The 20,146-nt window shown below is 38.4% G+C and overlaps 1 protein-coding gene across 4 annotated transcripts in view; it reads right to left on the reverse strand.

Annotated features, from left to right (window-relative positions):
* Window positions 1–19,924, reverse strand: part of NTRK3 (neurotrophic receptor tyrosine kinase 3) — a 1,045,167-nt gene extending 1,025,243 nt beyond the window's left edge. For 2 of the 4 annotated variants that reach the window (XM_082254695.1, XM_082254693.1), the window contains exons 1-2: window positions 19,434–19,924; window positions 17,995–18,667 (exon numbers count right to left, since the gene is read on the reverse strand). In XM_082254695.1, coding sequence (XP_082110821.1) covers window positions 17,995–18,242 — 248 coding nt within the window. In that variant the 5' untranslated portion in view covers window positions 18,243–18,667; window positions 19,434–19,924. The remainder of the gene's footprint in view (window positions 1–17,994; window positions 18,668–19,433) is intronic. The other 2 variants (XM_082254694.1, XM_082254696.1) reach the window with 2 other exon arrangements.
* Between the last annotated feature and the right edge of the window lie 222 nt (window positions 19,925–20,146).

The raw sequence follows: 20,146 nt of genomic DNA on the forward strand, positions 1-20,146 counted from the left end.
GACTTCTGGGAAAATTGGTGAGCCAATCACACAAGCAGGAAATGATGTTTCTGGGGTGTGGTCAGTATACATTCTGTGTACAGAACAACTCCAGGTAGCCATATTGCAGTGCATTTTCAGAAAATTACAACAGCTGCAGATTGAAAAGGAAAGGTAATTTTTCATAACTTTCAGTTACAATATGATTTGTGTCGCAATTGTATACGCTTTATTGTTTTTTCTTTATTTGCTGATTTTTTTCCCCACGAAAGTGGAGTTACCCTTTAAAGCGGTAGTTACCGCTTTTTGTGATTTTTAACTACAGGTAAGCCTATAATAAGGCTTACCTGTAGGTACAATTAATATCTCCTAATCCTGCACGGTTTAGGAGATATTTGCACTGCATGCTGACGCGAGCGGCGCATGTGCTCTGAAGGTCCGCCGGACCTTCAGAATTCCTTGCCGGGAATTTGCCAGAAAAATCACTCCCGCGCGCATGCATGGGAGTGACGTCATCGCGGCTCCGGCCAATCACAGCGCCGGAGCCGCCGAACCCGGAAGAGACGCCGAGGGATCATGTCCGCTCCCACAGCGGTGTCCGGGGATCCGTGTCGGGGCTTCGTTCTAAGGTAAGTGTTTCATAATGAGATACTAGCTCATTATGCCTTTGTCTTGCAGGGTTTTTATTTTTTTCTTTGAGTATACAACCGCTTTAAGTGGTGGATGTGTATGCAATATATTTGGAGAATAAGGATACCTTTTAGTGTCACTTGAAGCAAAAGCTTGACACTAGAACATTATAGACTCCAGGACTCAATGAACCACATTGTTAAATATATTAAAAGACAACAAGTGTATTTTTATGGATAAACGTGGATACTTCTAAAACTTACAAAACAGATCAAAACAGCTTATAAAAAAAAAAAAAAGAGTTCTAAACTTGATATACAACGTATGAATCATGATTTGTGCTTTGAAGCATTAGGTCACAAAGCCAGTGCACAAATCTTTTCCGGGCATGCAAATAATTCTTTGCCGTAAATACATTCCAATAATCTCTGAAGTATGCTATTGGCATTGCGTAAAAGTAAATTACGGTCTATCAATAGTAATTACAAAACACTCAATACTTTAATCTAGATTGAAGCAATCCTACAGTTTGAAATTAGGGAGCGATTTCTCAAAGTTTTCTGCCAGTTTATCTCTGTTATAACTTATAGGAGTCAGTTATAGTCAGTCAGTGGGAAGGGAAGGATGATTGCTGATGCTCCTCTAGTTGGTAGTCCAAAAAGTCTTAAAAAAAAAAAAAAAAACCTTACCATTTAGAAAAAAGAGGAATTTCTATAAAACACTAAGGGCTCGTTCACACATAGTGCAGTCACTAGCATTTTTCTGCACTGGATGAATGGCAGTCACCTATAGGGCACATAGAAAAAATCGTTTTCCGTATGCCCCGTTTGCACTGCAATGCAGCCTGGAGATGTAGTGCAGTAAGCTGACATGTTGCATGTTACCGCAGTGCACAGGTAAGTACTGACTGCACAGCAGGGTAATGCACTGTGCTGCTGTGCATTAAAAAAAGTTATGTAATGCGTTGAAACAGGCATCACACCGCCCCCCTAATAGCCAAACTCCAGAGGAGAATGAGAAAGTCCATGCCACATCCTCTGGCTCCTGACTGGAGAGGAATTGTGTGATGTGTGTTGGCCCCATATGCCCATTTACTGACATCAGGGGCCTTCAATCTGGGACTGATAAGGTACGGCTCATAAAAATGTGTTCTGTGTTGGTGCTATGTGTGTGTCAGTGTTCTGTGTGTATCAGTAAACAAAATTATTCCTAATATGTGTTATGTGTATTGCAGAATGCAGTGTGTAGACTAGAGGGAGCAATATGTGTATTTGTTATTATATATATATATATATATACATTGATAGAACATCAGGTTGGCTGGGCTCCTGGGGGATAGATACAGGGGAAAGTAATTAGGTTAACCCCCTCAGAGCATCCATGGCATGGTTGTCACTAGCACCAGCTCCACATCTTTTGCCCGGTGACCTAAATTACGTACACCTAATCCCTGCACTGTGTAGATTACTCACACCTCAGTCCTGCACTCTGTACATGATATACTCCTGACTCCTGCATTCTGTACTATTCATACTCCTGACCCATCCAATCTGTAATTACATACTCCTTAACCCTTCACTCTGTATATTACACATTTCCTACCTCTGCACTCTGTATGTTATATACTTCTGGCACCTGCACTCTGTACATTACATACGTCTGACCCCTGCACTCTGTACATTACATTCTTCTGACCCCTGAACTCTATACCTTACATATTTCTGATTCCTGCACTCTGTACATTACATACTTATGACCCCTGCACTCTGTACATTACATGCTTCTGATTCCTGCACTCTGTACATTACATGCTTCTGATTCCTGCACTCTGTACATTATATACTTCTGACTCCTGCACTCTGTACATTACATACTTCTAACCCTTGTACTCTGTACATTACATACTTCTGGCCCCTGAACTCTGTACATTACATTCTTCTGACTCCTGCACTCTGTACATTACATACTTCTGGCCCCTGCACTCTGTACATTACATACTTCTGATTCCTGCACTCTGTACATTTCATACTTCTGACTCCTGCACTCTGTACATTACATACTTCTGATTCCTGTACTCTGTACATTACATACTTCTGACTCCTGTACTCTGTACATTACATATTTCTGGCCCCTGCACTCTGTACATTTCATACTTCAGATTCCTGCACTCTGTACATTACATACTTCTGACTCCTGTACTCTGCACATAACACACTTCTGGCCCCTGCACTCTGTACATTTCATACTTCTGACTCCTGCACTCTGTACATTACATACTTCTGTCTCCTGTACTCTGTACATTACATACTTCTGGCCCCTGCACTCTGTACATTACATACTTATGACTCCTGCACTCTGTACATTACATACTTCTGATTCCTGCACTCTGTACATTAGATACTTCTGACTCCTGTACTCTGCACATTACATACTTCTGACTCCTGCATTGTTTACATTACATACTTCTGACCCCTGCAGTCTCTGTTACATACTCCTGACCCCCGTGCTTTTTACATTACATACTCCTGACTCCTGCACTCTTTACTTTACATACAACTCACCCTGCACTCTGTACATTAAAAACTTCTGACTCCTGGACTCTATACATAACACAGACCCCAACCCTGCACTTTGTACATTAAATACTCCTGACTACTGCATTCTGTACATTACATACTCCTGACCCATTCCCTCGGTACATTGTATACTCCTAAACCCTTCACTCTGTACATTACGTACTCCTTACCCCATGCACTCTGTACTTTACTCCTGGCACTGGCACTCTGTAGGCTACATAAAAAACTATTCTGTACATTGTTTTTTTCCCTCTCACAAGAGCAATTTTGCCACAGTGACAATTACCTCTGAAGAGCTGTGTGTGTGCGTGCTGCACATTCTTTTAGCGGGAGGCCATAGTTCTACTTATCTAATCTTTGGCAGTTAAGGTAATCTTGCTTGTTAGAATCACATTGTTCAATATCTAATATCATAATATATCATAATATAAGGTGTAAATGACTACCAAGTTTGGCCAAAACCAACATCTTCACTGCATTACTCCCGGACAAAAGTTTAATCTGCCAGTTTGGAAATTTGTGTACAATTCTCAGTTACTCTTCAGATTTAGAGCAAAATAATAAATCCCAAAGGGCCTCAATCCTCCTCCTTCAAATGACCATACAGTAATAGTTAAATCAAAGCTAAATGTCACCTAGGAAAATAGATTCCTCCAATATGGGTTCATATTCTACATTGGCCAACTTTTATCTTCCTCAACTTTATACATTATATACAGTATGCATGCCTGTTGCCATTTGCAGGAGTACACACATTCTTTGAATTTTTTTCTTTCAGTATTTATTTAGAATATCTCTAAATATAAAAATGTTAATATTATTTATTATATAAATATAATAAAAATAATAAATATAATATAATAATAATAAATATAATAATAATAAAATATAATTATTATTTATTTATTATATAAATATAATAAATGTAAATATTGAAAAAGTCCAAAGTCCTTCTCAGTTTGACTACAACAGCCGTTTTAAGATGAAACTTTGTATTCTTATGAAGCGTGCCTTCCTTAGAAGTCTTGCTTGTTTTTACAACTTACAGGTGTCGGAGTATATTAAGATATTATTGTCGTCAAAGGAAAGGTTTTGTCTGAAAGAAAACTTCCAAAATAAACTTAATAGAAAAAAAACAAAAAAAACAAATAAAATAAAGCCCAAACAGATATTTAAAATAATATGGATTGCATGGCTTTACATATATAATTCACACAACAGTTTAAATATTATGACTGTGCACCTGTTTCTGCATATAATATGTATAAAACTGGGAAAAATGAAATAATAGAGGTTTTTTTTTTTTATTAACCATTAGAATTCAGCTGCGCTTTAGGTACAGGTTAGTAAATACAGTAGCTAAAGGGTTTTCGGTGTACATCTATGATATCTATTGGTTCCCATTTACACAGTGTATTTCCTTACGCCTGACTACATCTGACTACGTTCAACATCCAAAATTCAATTCTTTCTAATTGGCCTTGTGTAACCTGAGTTGCCCTACACTCTACACCTTAAAATGGAACTTCACTTTGTCAATCAACACTGACTATTTTTAATCCTTACACTGCTAGAAGCAGTAAATAGATAGTAAAGTATATTGTATTTACTTGTTTCTAAACTTTTTTTTTTTACATTGCTTCAGTTACTTCCTGGTTTCTGGCCTAGGCAAATGATGTCATACATCCCAGGAGTCATCAGGAAGAGGACTTTTCTCAACTAAGCATGACCTCTTGTATGTATGCCTAAGCTAAGGGAAGATAGATTCCAGGAAGTAAATGGTTCTGGAAGCATCTGCCCTTACTCAAGATGGCTGTGCCTAAAAATGCTAGGAGGGTATTTTTCTAAGTGATTTCTCATCATAATAAAACATAGAGACATGGATGGGGGGGGGGGGGGGTTGCTTTGAATATTGAAAATTAATTAAATGGCATTTGTGGGTTGTGGTGCTTAGATGCAGTGTAGTTCCCCTTTAAACTAAAAAAGTACATGAGCTCTTTTTGAGTGTATTCAGACATTTTTGACCTCTTGGACTTTAATATGGGCGTCTCTAAATGCGAGTGTTTTTCCGCATTTCTATACACATTTATTTTCCCCTGAAGAAGTCCCCAACCCCTGAAGAACTGTTATCACCCCCCTGCCCAGCCCCAGAAACAAATGGTTGAAGACTGATACTTGTGCAAAAATGCTTGTAAGTCGCAATCACCAGGAACACGTTCTACTTGTGCTCTGCTTAGATGTTAAAACAGGTATGTGGTCTAAAACCTACATTTTGTGTATAACCACTTGCCAACCACAATACATATTTATATACGTTGCGTTTTGCAAGTGGTGTACTGAGATTATGGCTGCAGCCATTACCTTAGTATTTTTTCTAACAGCTGGAGGCTGGCTTTCTCATGAATGCGGTCTGAGCAGCTCTTGAGCTGCTAGACCGCATTTAGAAGCATCGGGAGGGGACGTCCCCCCTCCTGCCGCTTGCTGGGGTTTCTCAGGCTTATCGCTTCCACCGATTCGTCCAAGAAACAATCCGATGGTGCCGCCGGTTGGCCACACAGGCGATCAAAGAGTAGATCTATTTTTGTTTTTATTGAAAATAACGTTTTTGGAACATACAATATGAAGATAGACCATTGAATGGTCATACAGTGTTACATTTAGCGTGTTTTACAAATTAGCAAGAATGTTTTTACAGTTGAATCAAGTTGGTGATCAAATAGCTAATAGTGCGTAAAGGTAAAAAAATAAATAAAAACGGAGGGACTCCTTTTAGAGAGAGAGGGGGGCATAACAGGACCAGCACGTACAAATGGTGAGGAACCAGTAAATGGACTACTCTCCAGATATGTGAGAATCCCTTATGTAAGGATCAATATAATACTTTCTATCCACAAGTGTTATTGGCTTCCAGCTGAAACTCCAGATCTCAGAATTTCGGAGTGAGGCCCGCGGTGTGTGGGTTCTTTCCCCCACCTATTGCTGGGACGTGTGTTTCTGTGCCCCCATTCGTTACTGTTCCATCTTGCAGCTCCAGGTGCCCCATCTCTGTTTCCTTTCATATGAAAATTTGGCATTGACAGGAATCCCTGAAAAAGCTACTAGCGAAACGCGTAGCGATCCTGCCATTCCTGGAGATACCCGTGAAAACCCAGAGAAGGTATTCACCCCTTTTTTCCACTACGTTACATTTGTTAAATTACGGGTATACCCACAGGCTGCTTCACTATTCTTAAGGGAGAGCCTGCTTTTTTTATGAGGAGATATTGTATGTGTTTATATGCTGTTTTTTTTACCTTTTTAATAATGTTTCAATAAAATAATATTTTGTTTATATATAAACTTGAATTTATTTCTCCCGGGGGTTATGAGTGGCTACCTAAAAAGTCCCAAGTTTCTTTTGTTTTTCTATTTTGTATCTGGGGTAACATATGTCGATCACCAGACTGTAAGCATCAGATATAAATCCTGTATAATAATATAAAACAGGGTAATTCCCATAACATATAATAGTAATGAGGATAAAGAATTAAAAGGATTCCTCAAATTAAAAAAAAAAATATATATATATATATATGTATATATATATATATATATATATATATATATATATATATGTGTGTAAAATCTACCTGTCTAGGAAAGGAGAATTTGTCTAGGGTGTAGATGCCATCCATCAATGGGATTTATAGCCAATGGAATTCTCCTGGTGTAAACAAGACTTAGATCCACTTTAGTCACCTCTATGGCCACGGAGGACTGGAGTGACGTTATTACGTCACTTCTGGTCAAGGCTGGAAGTAAACCTGTTTTTATTTTTTTATTTTTTTTTATCTTTTAAAGGTAAAGAAGATATTCGGGGTCTTTTTGACCCCATATTTCTCAATAAAGAGGACCTGTCATCCTTAATTATATTACAAGGGATGTTCACATTTCTTGAAATAGGAAAAAAGTAATAAAAAACATTAAGGACAGTGTAAAAATAAAAAATAAAAAGTTAAATAAATAAGAAAAAAAAATGTAATCGCTCCTATCCCTCCATGCTTGCACACAGAAACAAACGTATACTTTAGTCGCGCATGCACATGTAAACGGTATTTGCACCACAGATGTAACTCTAAACAGGTCATCTGTGAAGGCGTTTGAAGTATTGCCTATGGAGATGTTTACATTCCTTGTAATAGGAATAAAAGTGATAAAAAATAAATAAAAATTAAAGGACAGTGTTAAAAATGAAAAATAAAAAGTAAAATAAATAAGAAAAAAAAATGTAATCGCTCCCATCCCTCCATGCTTGCACGCAGAAGTGAACATATACTTTAGTCATGCATGCACGTGTAAATGGTATTTGCACTACACATGTAACTCTAAACAGATGACGCTATACTGCACTGGTGACAGTATTTACTGTCCTGACATTACTGTCCTGACATTTTCGGGCCTCAAGAAATTAGATTTGAGGCTGTCAGTGCATCAGGATTGATCAGTTTTTAGACATATACCATAGTTTGTAGACTTTAAATTTCCTACAGACTAAATAATTTACACTGATTTGGGTTATTTTCACCAAAGAAATGTAGCACAATACATTTTGGCCTGAACTCATGTAGAAAGAATTTTTTTTTTTTGCAGTTTTATAACAGAAACAAAGAAAAATTGTTTTTTTTTTTCTCTTTAAAATTTTCAGTCTTTTTTTATTTATTTAGCAAAAAATAGGAAACTCAGCAGTGATTTAATACCACCAAAAGAAAGCTCTATTTGTGTGAACAAAATGATAAAAACGTAGTTTGGGTACAGTGTTGCATGGCGGCGCAATTGTCTGTCAAAGTGCGACAGCACTAAAAGCTGAAAATTGGCCTGGGCAGGAAGGGGGTAAAAGTGCCCATTATTAAAGTGGTTAAGCCAATTTCTAAAAAAAATTAAATAATTGTTACAAATGATGCTATTTTTTTTTTTATCAGCAAGCTTTTTTATGTGTTCTCAATCCAAAGGTACATTTTTTACATTTGCTTTCAAGTCATTCCCCGGTTTATATCACCCCCCCATAATGGCAGTGACCCTGCCCACCGTGTGCCTGTCTGAAAATTAATAGTTCTGACTTCCCATGTCCAGAAAAACTAATCTGTTGTTATTCTACTTTCGTTTACACAAGAAGAAACAAAGAACCAGACACTAGAATGCTAATTAACTGAGGGCTCTGTGAAATTGAATTTATAAACACTCTTCATGAGCCTGGATGCATGCATTATGATTTTAGGAGGAGAAACGTTAGCGATGAAGTGTTTTAGCAAACAGCTCTAGACAAATGTGGCATTGGAAAAAAAAATAAAAATAGCAAAAGTCCAACCCATATGGACTAGGGAATTCTAATCAAATTCGAAATCCTTTAGACTGCAATGTACCTGCCAACCTAGTCCTTAGTGCTTCCATCCAAATGCAAACATGCAAATTGTCTAAAAGCTACAAGTGAATCTTTGACCAATATATTTATTTTTTTTAGTTTTTATTTTAAATTTTCATGATACAAAAAAATCAAGCAATCAGTAATGGGAAGAAAAAAAAAACAGATAGCCACAACGACCCATATGCAAAATCTATCCACACAAGAACATGAAGACAGAAAAAAAGGAAAAAACTAGCATTAGGGCACAAGCCCTCTGTGGACGGAAGGTATTCCCACACCACATAAAACATATTAACAGGCAGAAAATGAATGTGGGTGGGGGTGCTCCACTGAGTATCCTAAGAGCAGCCACATAGAGGGGGATATCATATGATCTATAATTTTAAAAAAAATAAAATAAAAAGAAGGAACTATAAGGGTGGAAGGGACTGACATGTTTCCTTGGATGGTCCTCATATAGTAGCCTGCTGGGGGGTCTCCAGTGTTTTGGTTAAACAGAGAGTGAGGATAGCTTAGTTGTTCCCCAAGTCCACAAGACCCAAGGGTCTCCAAATCCAGGGGAGGCAGTCTTCACATGGTTAATGTTACTGCTCTCTGTTATTGCTTTAAGTTTGGCTGTCTTGGCTGCCACAAATGTGTTGTTCATTTAGCCAATAACAAAAAATAAGAGCAATTCTGGTAACTGTACCTTAGAGTTCCTCCTGAATAGTAGGGTGTAGGTCCTTGGACTTGCCTTAAAAACCTTGGGAAGAGGGCACATGGCCTTATGGTAATGAGGTCTCCCTTCAGGGAGGCCCCACCAAATACTTGGGTAGATCTTGGCTTCCCAGATCCCCGAAAGAATGGGATCCACTTGGTTTTGGCTGTGTGGACCATGAGTACCCAGTCCCCGTCAAGAATCTTACAACCTGGGGGTTCAAGGCTGGGGTCCTTTCTCTTCAGAGGAGGATCATGTGTTATAACATGTGCATTTTTTATTTTTTATTTTTTTGTGCCAATGCACACATTCTTGGATAATGGCTTAGTATGTAAACAGGTGCTGTAGCGACCATCGACTGATAACGAAGATAGTTAAGGTAGGAGAACGTCACCAGCACACCATGGCTCTCCAATGTAGGTCCAAAGCTTTATTTAGTGATCACAGTGTTATAGCAAAAGCAACGTTTCAGAGCCTTTTAGGACCCCTTCATCAGTCATGTGGCACGGTGTGGAACATGAGCATACAGTCCCATTCAGGAATCATGCACCCTGGGAGTTAGGGACCAGGGTTCTTTCTCTTCAGAGGAGGACCATGTATTACAATCTGTGCATTTTTTTGTGTGCTTCAGTTTTTGTGCGCTCACTCTTTAATTGCACCTGATGTTAGTTTTGTATGTGCACTGCACCATGGAGCTTAAAAAAAGAGTTAGTTGTCGAGATTGGACTTGGTCTCTTGTTTAACATAATCAAATTATAGATTTCTTAAATAATTGAAATATGTAAACTATTGTATCATTCCATTTGTGTTTTATTTTGCCGTAGCACAAATCAGCTCCATTTACGATTCAATAAATTTTTATTGAAAAGTTTAATTTCAAGAGTAATACAAGGATCAAAAAGAAGTATGAACGATCTATATGCAATAACATTACATGTCAACAAGTCTTAAAACAATCTAATCATGAGCATTTGTAAAACTTATTACAGAATTGTTTCAATAGTAGTAACAAGCATAAAAGGGGAGGAAACATACGACAGTAACTATAACCTGAGTACAATCCAGTGGTAAGTCGTATATCAGATAAGGCCATTAGTGTCTGTAGGCAGTTAGTCCGGTGGGACCAGATGCCAGTACATGGAAGAGTATTCATCAGTATACATGCATAGATGGCACCAAAGGGAAAACTAAACAGGTTCTTCACTATTATGGTCATCAAGGTGGAGATTGATGCTGGGTAGAGTGGTACCAACTTAGCCAGGATTGCCATAGGGAAAGTGTTTTTCCATATAGGCTCCTGCTAGAGGCAAACATATATGAACAATGTTTGTGAATAAATTCTAGGGTGTCCAATGTGGTGGGGGGTAGAGATTGCTTCCAGAGTCTAGTAATGCTAAGTCTGGCAGCCAGGAATATGTGTAAGGCCGAGTGCCTGACATGTGGTGCGAAGTTCTCAAATCAGCTCCTTTTTGGCCTCATTCACACTACTGCTCCTAAACTGAGTAAACTGGGGCTTCGGATGTCTTTTGCCTAACCCCTGAATGTATATCAATAAAAGCTTAAGTGTCCAAAGGCTTTTAGAGGGGTTTAGGAGAAGCAAAGTTTAGAGGCAGTAAAATCTCCTGAACGCAGAAGAATCGCTTTTAGCAGAGAAGCTTTTGTGTATAAAAAACGGCAAACGCAGCTAAATATGACCAAGCACTAGGCATGTTTAGCACTTGAGCATATATTCATTTTAACGGCAAGAATGAATTAAAATTCCGGCCAATGAAATCAATAAATGTCTAAACAGCAAGTGTCTGAAAATGTCTAAACGCTCCTAACCTTATTTTAAAAAAAGCGCCTTAGGTACGTTTTTACCGTTGATTTCCTCCTGTAAGGAGAAACAGCATCTACAATAAACCAGAGTACATAGGGCCTAAATCTTGAACATTTAGACAAGAAAGTTAGTAACTATGTGGTTCTGCCATTTGTGACTACTTCAGTCTACAAAATAGGTACTTTATGCCAAGGAAATAAACGGCTGACTTCTCACTGGTAAGACACTATATGGCCTTCCACAATGTGATGACAATTGTAAAGAAGCAGCTATAAAAATCAACATCATTTTCACACTAATAGAATATTGCCTTCTGCTAGCTTTTCATTATAGGCCTAATAAAAGAAGGGGCCTTTTGGAAAGAGAGAGTTAAAATGAATAAATATTAAAAATGATTCAGAAGTGTGATTTTTTACACCACTGATCTGAATGTTGTTAACCCCAAATGACAACTACATGGTAACATAAGCCAGAAATCCACACCTGCTTTAGAATATAAATATGCATTAGTCACATATAGATGGTTCGGAAAACAACCTACAAAGGATTAAGAAGTAAAGGGTTGAGTCTTCATGGAGTACAGAATGGATATGAATGGCTGCACCAAACACTGAATCCCGATATCAACTACTGTGCATAAATATTACATAATAGTAAGAAATAAAATGTAAAGGTCAAGGATTCCAGAATTGTTTATAGATACAGTATCTCACAAAAGTGAGTACACCCCTTACATTTTTGTCGATTTTTTCATTTTATCTTTTCATGTGACAACCCTGAAGAAATGACACTTTACTACAAAGTACTAAGTGTACAGCTTGTATAACAGTGTAAATTTGCTGTCCCCTCAAAATAACTCAACAAAGAGCCATTAATGTCTAAACCGCTGGCAACAAAAGTCAGTTAAGTTAAGTCTGTCCAAAAGTTAAAATGTCCAAAATGGGCCTAAAGTTTCAATATTTTGTGTGGCCACCATTATTTTCCAGCACTGCCTTAACCTTCTTGGGCATAGAGTTCACCGGAGCTTCACAGGTTGCCACTGGAGTCCTCTTTCACTTCTCCATGATGACATCACAGAGCTGGTGGATGTTAGAGACTTTAAGCTCCTCCACCTTCTGTTTGAGGATGCCCCACAGATGCTCAATAGGGTTTAGGTCTGGAGACATGCTTGGCCAGTCCATCACCTTTACACTAAGCTTCTTTAGCAAGGCAGTGGTTGTCTTAGAGGTGTGTTTGGGGTCATTATCATGTTGGAAGACTGCCCTGCGGCCCAGTCTCTGAAGGGAGGGGGTCATGCTCTGCTATAGTATGTCACAGTACATGTTGGCATTCATGGTTCCCTCAATGAACTGTAGCTCTCCAGTGCCGGCAACACTCATGCAATCCCAGACCATGACACTCCCACCACCATGCTTGACTGTAGGCAAGACACACTTGTCTTTGTACTCCTCATCTGGTTGCCGCCACACACGCTTGACACCATAAGAACCAAATAGGTTTATCTTGGTCTCAACTGACCACAGAACATGGTTCCAGTAATCCATGTCCTTAGTCTGCTTGTCTTTAGCAAACTGTTTGCAAGCTTTCTTGTGCATTATATTTTCATCTTTGAAAAAGGCTTCCTTCTGGGACGAAAGCCATGCAGACCAATTTGATGCAGTGTGAGGCATATGGTCTGAGCACTGACAGGCTGACCCTTCGCCCTTTCAACCTCCGCAGCAATGCTGGCAGCATTCATATGACTATTTCCTCTGGATATGATGCTGAGCATGTGCACTCATCTTCTTTAGTCATCCATGGTGAGGCCTGTTCTGAGTGGAACCTGTCCTGATAAAATGCTGTATGGTCTTGGCCACCGTGCTGCAGCTCAGTTTCAGGGTCTTGGCAATCTAGGCATAGCATAGGCCATCTTTATGTAGAGCAACAATTCCTTTTTTCTGATTCTCAGCGTTCTTTGCCATGAGGTGCCATGTTGAACTTCCAGTGACCAGTATGGGACAGTGAGAGCGATAACACAAAATTTAACACACCTGCTCCCTATTCCCACCTTAGACCTTGTAACATTAACGAGTCACATGAGGGAGGGAAAATGGGTAATTGGGCCCAATTTGGACAATTTCACTTAGGGGTGTATTTTCTTTTGTTGCCAGCAGTTTAGACATTAATGGCTGTGTGTTGAGTTATTTTGAGGGGACAGCAAATTTACACTGTTATACAAACTGTACACTCACTACTTTACATTGTAGCAAAGTGTCATTTCTTCAGTGTTGTCACATGAAAAGATATAATAAAATATTTACAAAAATGTGAGGGGTGTACTCACTTTTGTGAGATACTGTAATTGCCATTGTAAATGAACCACTGTTGATGGAATAAGTCATATTTATATATTATGTGGAGCCATTTTCTTTTTATTTCAAGCTGCGTTAATGACCTAACACATGGGGTATATCCCAGGCATTAGGCCTTGATAAAGTGATATATGGGTTTTCCTCTAATGACACATCCATTGGTTGTGGCATTATCATTACTGGAAAAGCATCCCAGTAATAGTGTTGCTCACAGACTGGATAACTACTCAAGAGACAGACGTCAATTGCTAATATACTGGTCAAGTGATGTGAAGACGGCTCTTTCTATTGACCAGAACCAGCATGCAACAAACTTCTGAAATGTAAACCATTTACAGTAACATATTTTAATGACCTGGAGTTAACTTGCAGCACCATAAAATATGACCATGCCAACAGTCCGGGACTAATCTATATAGTTAGATTACTAGGTGAGCCTTCGCAACTTGGTGAGAAAAAGAATAAAAATAAACAGCAGATTTTTTATATTTCCAAAATGGGGAATCTAACATTATTTCAGTTCCATTTACAACTGTAGTTGAAGCCAAGTTGTAGACTTTTAGTAAAACATTTCTATGTTTCCCATTAAGTAAATGTAGCAGATGCCTAATATAGCAATTGGAACAGTCATTGAGGTATCTTATAATGTCCTCCTGGAAGCGTTTAATCCCATGTATGTCTTGCTTAGTAAAAGACCCATAGGACCCATAGTCCTAATAAGCAAATTTATGTTGAAGTCTGTTACAAATGCTTGTTAGTTGTAGATTGATATTTGATAAACGCACAAATCTCTTACAGTTGGACTTTTGAATATGAAGTTTTAAGGCCTTCTATATTTTACAGCTGATTCCATGTCTTTCAGAGATAGACCAATCCTTGCTGTTCGGAACATGGCAACAACAAAGGGTCATTATCCAATTTGCCCACCTGTATCCATTATAACTAAATTTAATGCAATGTCTAGTGATGATCACCCTAATGTTGTATGAGAGAACCATTATTATAATCATTATTTAACCACAAGTACAGTAATATCAGGACCGATGTCCATTACAAGGGGAAAATCTGGAACTGGCGGGCGTTCCTATGAAATGCAACGTAATAGCTCTTATTTGTTATATATATATATATATATATATATATATATATATATATATATATATATATATGTGTGTGTGTGTAAATATACCTGTGATGTTTGCTTGTTGTTTAGACTAATTAAGTAATTTGTTGATTTAAGTGTTTGTATTGGATATAAAAAAGGCATGGCCCTACACAAATAACATCGCTTTCTCCCAACTATGATAAACAAGACCCTACTGTATATAGCCATAAAGGCGCCATATGGAAAAAGTATTAAAAAAAAAAAAAAAACTAGCATGTGACTTATACAGTAAATCAAGGCATGTGCTCTGCTAATGATATACATTATAAGAGGAAAGCCTAGACTCATTTTTACTTTACCATGGCATCCTTGGGTAGGGGGGAAAAAAAAACCAGGACAATAAGAGACAACGCCCAACATTGATCGAACTTTTGCCTCTGTCTAAAGAAAGAAACTCCATCGTATGGGCGGGATTACCTCAATCTACTGCAGGGCGGGGGTGGCCAAAGTGTCGCAAAGTCCCATGCTAAGGAAAATTGACCATGAACTCTATACCCCTATAAAATGGCGCATTGGTGGTTGGGACTCTACTGAAGTTTAAAAAAAGTAATATTTAAATAATAAATAATTAAAACAACAGGTAAGTAAAGTAATCTGAAATCCATCTATTCCCATTTAAAATATATTTTTAGAAAAAATCAAGCAGGTATTTTTAGAGAAAGTCTAGTACATGGAATAATAATAATTATAGCTATATGTACTATATTGCTGTCATGGAAACCAAAGAAGGAGATATTATAAAAGCAAGTACAAGTAGGGTATATAGGTTGAAGAAAACATTATAACTTGAATAAGGAGACATATAAAATGATTGACTTCTGTTACAAATATTGGTTTACCATTTGGGCAAAAATGGCCATCTTGCCCTTTCAAAAATGACAAATGCCTTCCAAATGCATTTCCAGTGATTGAAAATGCCTACAAGCAGCTCATACTGTATATTCAAAGACTGTGGAAAGGAGAAGGAAGGAAAAAAAAAAATAGATCTTGTTCCAGTCACAACATGCTAGTTCTCAAGTTGCCCTCAAGTAATCGTCATCCATGATGACAACGAGTCTTAAATTATAACACCAAAGGGCAATTTCCAATTTACTGGCAATCCCCGCAGATGTATTTGTGCCACAGTGTAACATAGAATCGTGCATTCAATGCTAAGCAAATCATACTATGTATTACGCTGAAGTGCAAAGGCTTATGTTTAATTACTTTCCTGATTCCGCTGAAATTAGCTCAGTACTCCTGGCTCCACGTCATGTAATCCATTTCATGTTTCCAATGCCTCACTCTATGCATTCTTGTTCACAAGGACTTTATTGCCAAATGAAATAAATAGTCTTACAGAACCCAAAATGGCTCTAAATGAGATGTTCATGAAGCATGGCAAATCTATAAACACCATCCAAGCAGAGTAGAGGAGCAGGCAACATATGTTACAGCAACCTGCAATCTACAAACAAATACTACCAATATCTGATTTTTACTGGCAGATGAAGCAACAACTGTCAGCCAGAGTTGGATTGCACAAGGAACACTAATGCACAACCAGAGGCCATGTACCGTTCATCAATGCGAACTTGAATAAAGCTTTATTTTACATCTCTAGTCTCCGGCGTTAACTTGTATTTTTTATTTTCCCATGATATGTCTACACACTTCCATGACACCATCACTTCCTAGGGATTATCTCTAGTGTGTGATCTAGTTGGTGAGCTGAATATTTAAACACGCTGTGCTGTGTTTTAAATGAGAGGGTGGGGAAGCAATCTCCATGGCTCTTTCACAAATGCATAGTGTGAAAAAAAAAAAAAATCCTGACGACAAGACATTCAGCAAACCTTCCTCCAACCAGAATGGGCTTTAATGCAAGAACTGTCTAGCAACCAAAGATTGGGACATGGGAGCACAAATTCATGTATGGGTTTTTCTGAAGACCGATGCTTATAAATGTCCCCTATAACTTTCATCCTAAACATCCATTGATGGTGCATTTTTTTTGTGTGCCAAAACCATCTCCTCTTGACTTGACAGATAGCACATTTTTCCTTTTAAAGAACTTTACCGCCATTATAAATTATTGCAACACCATTACTATGAACAATTCAGGAGCTTTTACATTTTCACTGCCAGTAGAAAGCTGCCAAGCTCTATATACACCAAGGCCGTGATATATATCACTTATGGGGAGTTACAGATAAAAACAATTAACCCCTTAAACTCAACAAGGCTTACAACAATATCAGATGAGTTAACGCATTACTTTACCGTACAGTAGCAACACAAAGTATGGAGCATCTGCATGGTGACCAACCTGTCAATCATATTTACTCCATTATTAACATTTGGTGGTGGGGGGGGGGGGGGTAAACTTTACATACATACATGACATTGTTTTAACAAAACAAAAAAAAAAGGATCATTTTGCAAGCAAGATGAGAGTTATACTGCCAAAAAACAAATAACATTTAACTGAAGACTGCAGTTGTTCAACAGTATATATTGCAACAAATTCATGGTGACAAACAGCACTAGATGTGTGGATAGGGTGGATCTGAAGCAAAGGCACGTCCTGTCTGTCTTGGGTGTCCATCTCTTTCTATAGACTGAGTTACAGAAAATTCAATACACACTTAACGATTATGATCCCTGGAAACCAAGATTCCAAAATACATGCTTGCGTTTGAGCTAGGCATGCCTAAGGATAAGGAACTTAATATATATATATATATATATATATATATATATATATATATATATATATATATATATATATATATATATATATATATATATATATATATTTATTTATATAGGTTCCTTAAGACATGCTTGGCTCCAATCCAATATATATATATGTATATATATATACATATATATATATAATTATTTTTTTATTATTCACAAGAAGGGAGTTTGACTTGATAACCACCATGCAGTAAAGCAGTCACTCTCTATCTCTACTGAACAGCTATTTTGCTTAACTAAATTGATTAAACACATTAATGCTACAGGCAGATCAATCACTATTAAGAGCAAGCTATATTCTGCTGCTGTGCCATGGTGTACTAATTCAACTAAAAGGAAGAGCAAAGGAAGTCAAAAGCCTCCTATTCCCCCAGCAGTAGAGAAATACTAAGAGTTATGATCATCTTTCCCATGTAGGAACTTAATGCTAACCATAGAGCAAATCAGCCTTTCAGCAAGTCAGGGATCATTTGTTGCAGGGTGCAGAAAAAAAAAAAAAGAAATAGAAAGAAATCACAGCATAGCCAAGCAATGGCACACAGATGCCCAAGCTGCTGCACCTGGAACTGGGCTCCAAGACCTACCACCATCACACACAGCCTATAGCCCCCCCAATGTATAAAGCAAGACTTACATGGAAATGATGTTCTTGGAGATGTCAGTGATGTTGAGGCTGCTGCTCCCATTGCTTGCTCCCGATTCCTGCCCTTCCAATAGGGGAAATATGTTGCCTTCGTCCGGTTTATTGCAGGAGATGTCAGTCTTGTTGCAAACACAATTCGCTGGGCAAGCCACCACCGAACCCATGTAGTCCAGCCAAAGGCTCCATAATAAGAAAATCCTCCAGAAACTGCACTTTGTAGGGCAAAGACACAGATCCATGACAACCAGTGGCTCTTCAGCCCCCCCAAGAAAAAAAAAAAAAAAAGCAAAAAGGGGGGAGGAGGGGGAAAGAAAAGGGAAAGGGGGGGAAGGGAGGGGAAGGAAACCCAAAAAATAATAATATAAAAAATCTCAGCTGGCTTCTGATGATGATGGGCGATCAGATGCAAAATCCTCCAGCAGCTAAAGTCATCCTGGAATGGCTCAGTAGCGCAGTGCTCTCAGCCTACCGACATGCATGGGTCCGGATGATGCTGCTGCTGCTGCTGCTGTCTTCTTGATTCCAGATTGCCTTTTTTTTTTTTTCCAGGAGAACTATAAGACTTCTGAGGAATGCAACAGAAGATGGGGGAGACAGTGAAAAAAAAAATCGGGTGCTAAAGTCACCAAGTCCCACCTACTGGGCAGATTTCAAACTGTCACACCTGCAAAAAAAAAAAAAAAAAAAGAAAAAAAAAAAGAAAAAGAGGGGGGCAAAGAGGAATCAGGGAAAAGGGAGTGATACATAGACAAGATCAGAGATCAAACAGCACCATTTGTAACCTGATGTATGCAAAAAAAAATGAGACAAACACACTACACCTCCTCTATAAAGCAAGCCAAAGCTTCAAGCTTTCCTACAGACATCCCTCTAAGGATGGTTCTTGGCTCATCCCTGGGATCTGCAGAGCAAGAAAAAGTTCAGGATCCTAGGCTGGTGATCTGCCTGGCATGCTGGCAGTAGGGATGGGTTACCGACACCATATGGTGGGATCAGCTGGCCAATTGGAGTATTTTTTTTTTTTTTTGCTATGGAAGGATGCACGCTTTAAGTGGAGATTATTGGTGGTGGATGATGGGGGTTGAAGTCCTGCTCATCTGATTAGGATCTGCAGCCAGTGTCCAAAATGAAAAAAGGATATACGATTAATGAAGACTAAAGGATAAAAAGAGAAATGAAGACTAAAGGATAAAAAGGGAAATGAAGACTAAAGGATAAAAAATAAAGACTAAAAAGGCAAGGGAGCCTCCAGCGCTGAAGGCAGCAAATTAAGATGCATGATGCATTTTTTGGCACCCTAAGCAAGGCTTAATTTGCGGTGCCCTTCATCAAGGGTCCCTTGGATGCTGCTCTGTAACCTGCTTCTATTGCAGACACATCACATCAATATAGAGACACAACACACAAGACATTGAGAACACAAGATGGACCTGCTAGTAGTAGGAGGGGGGTACAGGTGCATGTCACTGTGCCCCAGGTTTGTAGCTCCAGACGATCTGTTTTCTCTTGTCCAAAGGAAAAGGGAAAAAAAAAGGTGGGAGTCTCAGCTGTTTACTGAGAGCCAGAGAATCAAAGCTGTGTGATCAGTATGAGGAGAGAGAGAGGGAGAGAGGGAGAGAGAGAGAGAGGGAGAGAGAGGGAGGAGAGTGGCAGCACACACACACTCACACACCAAAACTAATTCTCTATGCAGTATGATGAAAAGGAGGGCAGCAAGGAGGAAAAAAAATCCCCTTTATCCTAATCCCCTACTTCATGCACACTTGTGGAATCCCCTCTCTGCCCTCTTCATTGCATGCTGAAAAAAAATACAATCCTGGAATCCTAAAAGAAGGCTGAATCATTATTATTCCTGGGATCAAAAAATGCCTGCTAATTCCCTCTCCTTTATGTAATAGGAGCTCACTATAGGATTGCAGATTTGGATGACATAGGACACTTCTAATATTTACCAATAGCAATCAGCAGTTCTGTACATTGTATATGTTCATTGTAAATATTTATAAATGATTTTATGTTTATACATAATAAAATGTATGACTTTTGTTTTTTGTTTTTTTACATATGTATATTGTGAATTGCATTGACCTATAGCTTGGTGTTTCACAGAATTCAAGATTTAGGTGGCTTCTATTATTTATGT

The sequence above is a fragment of the Pelophylax lessonae genome, assembly GCF_965119305.1.
Source record: "Pelophylax lessonae genome assembly, chromosome: 4".
NCBI lineage: Eukaryota > Metazoa > Chordata > Amphibia > Anura > Ranidae > Pelophylax > Pelophylax lessonae.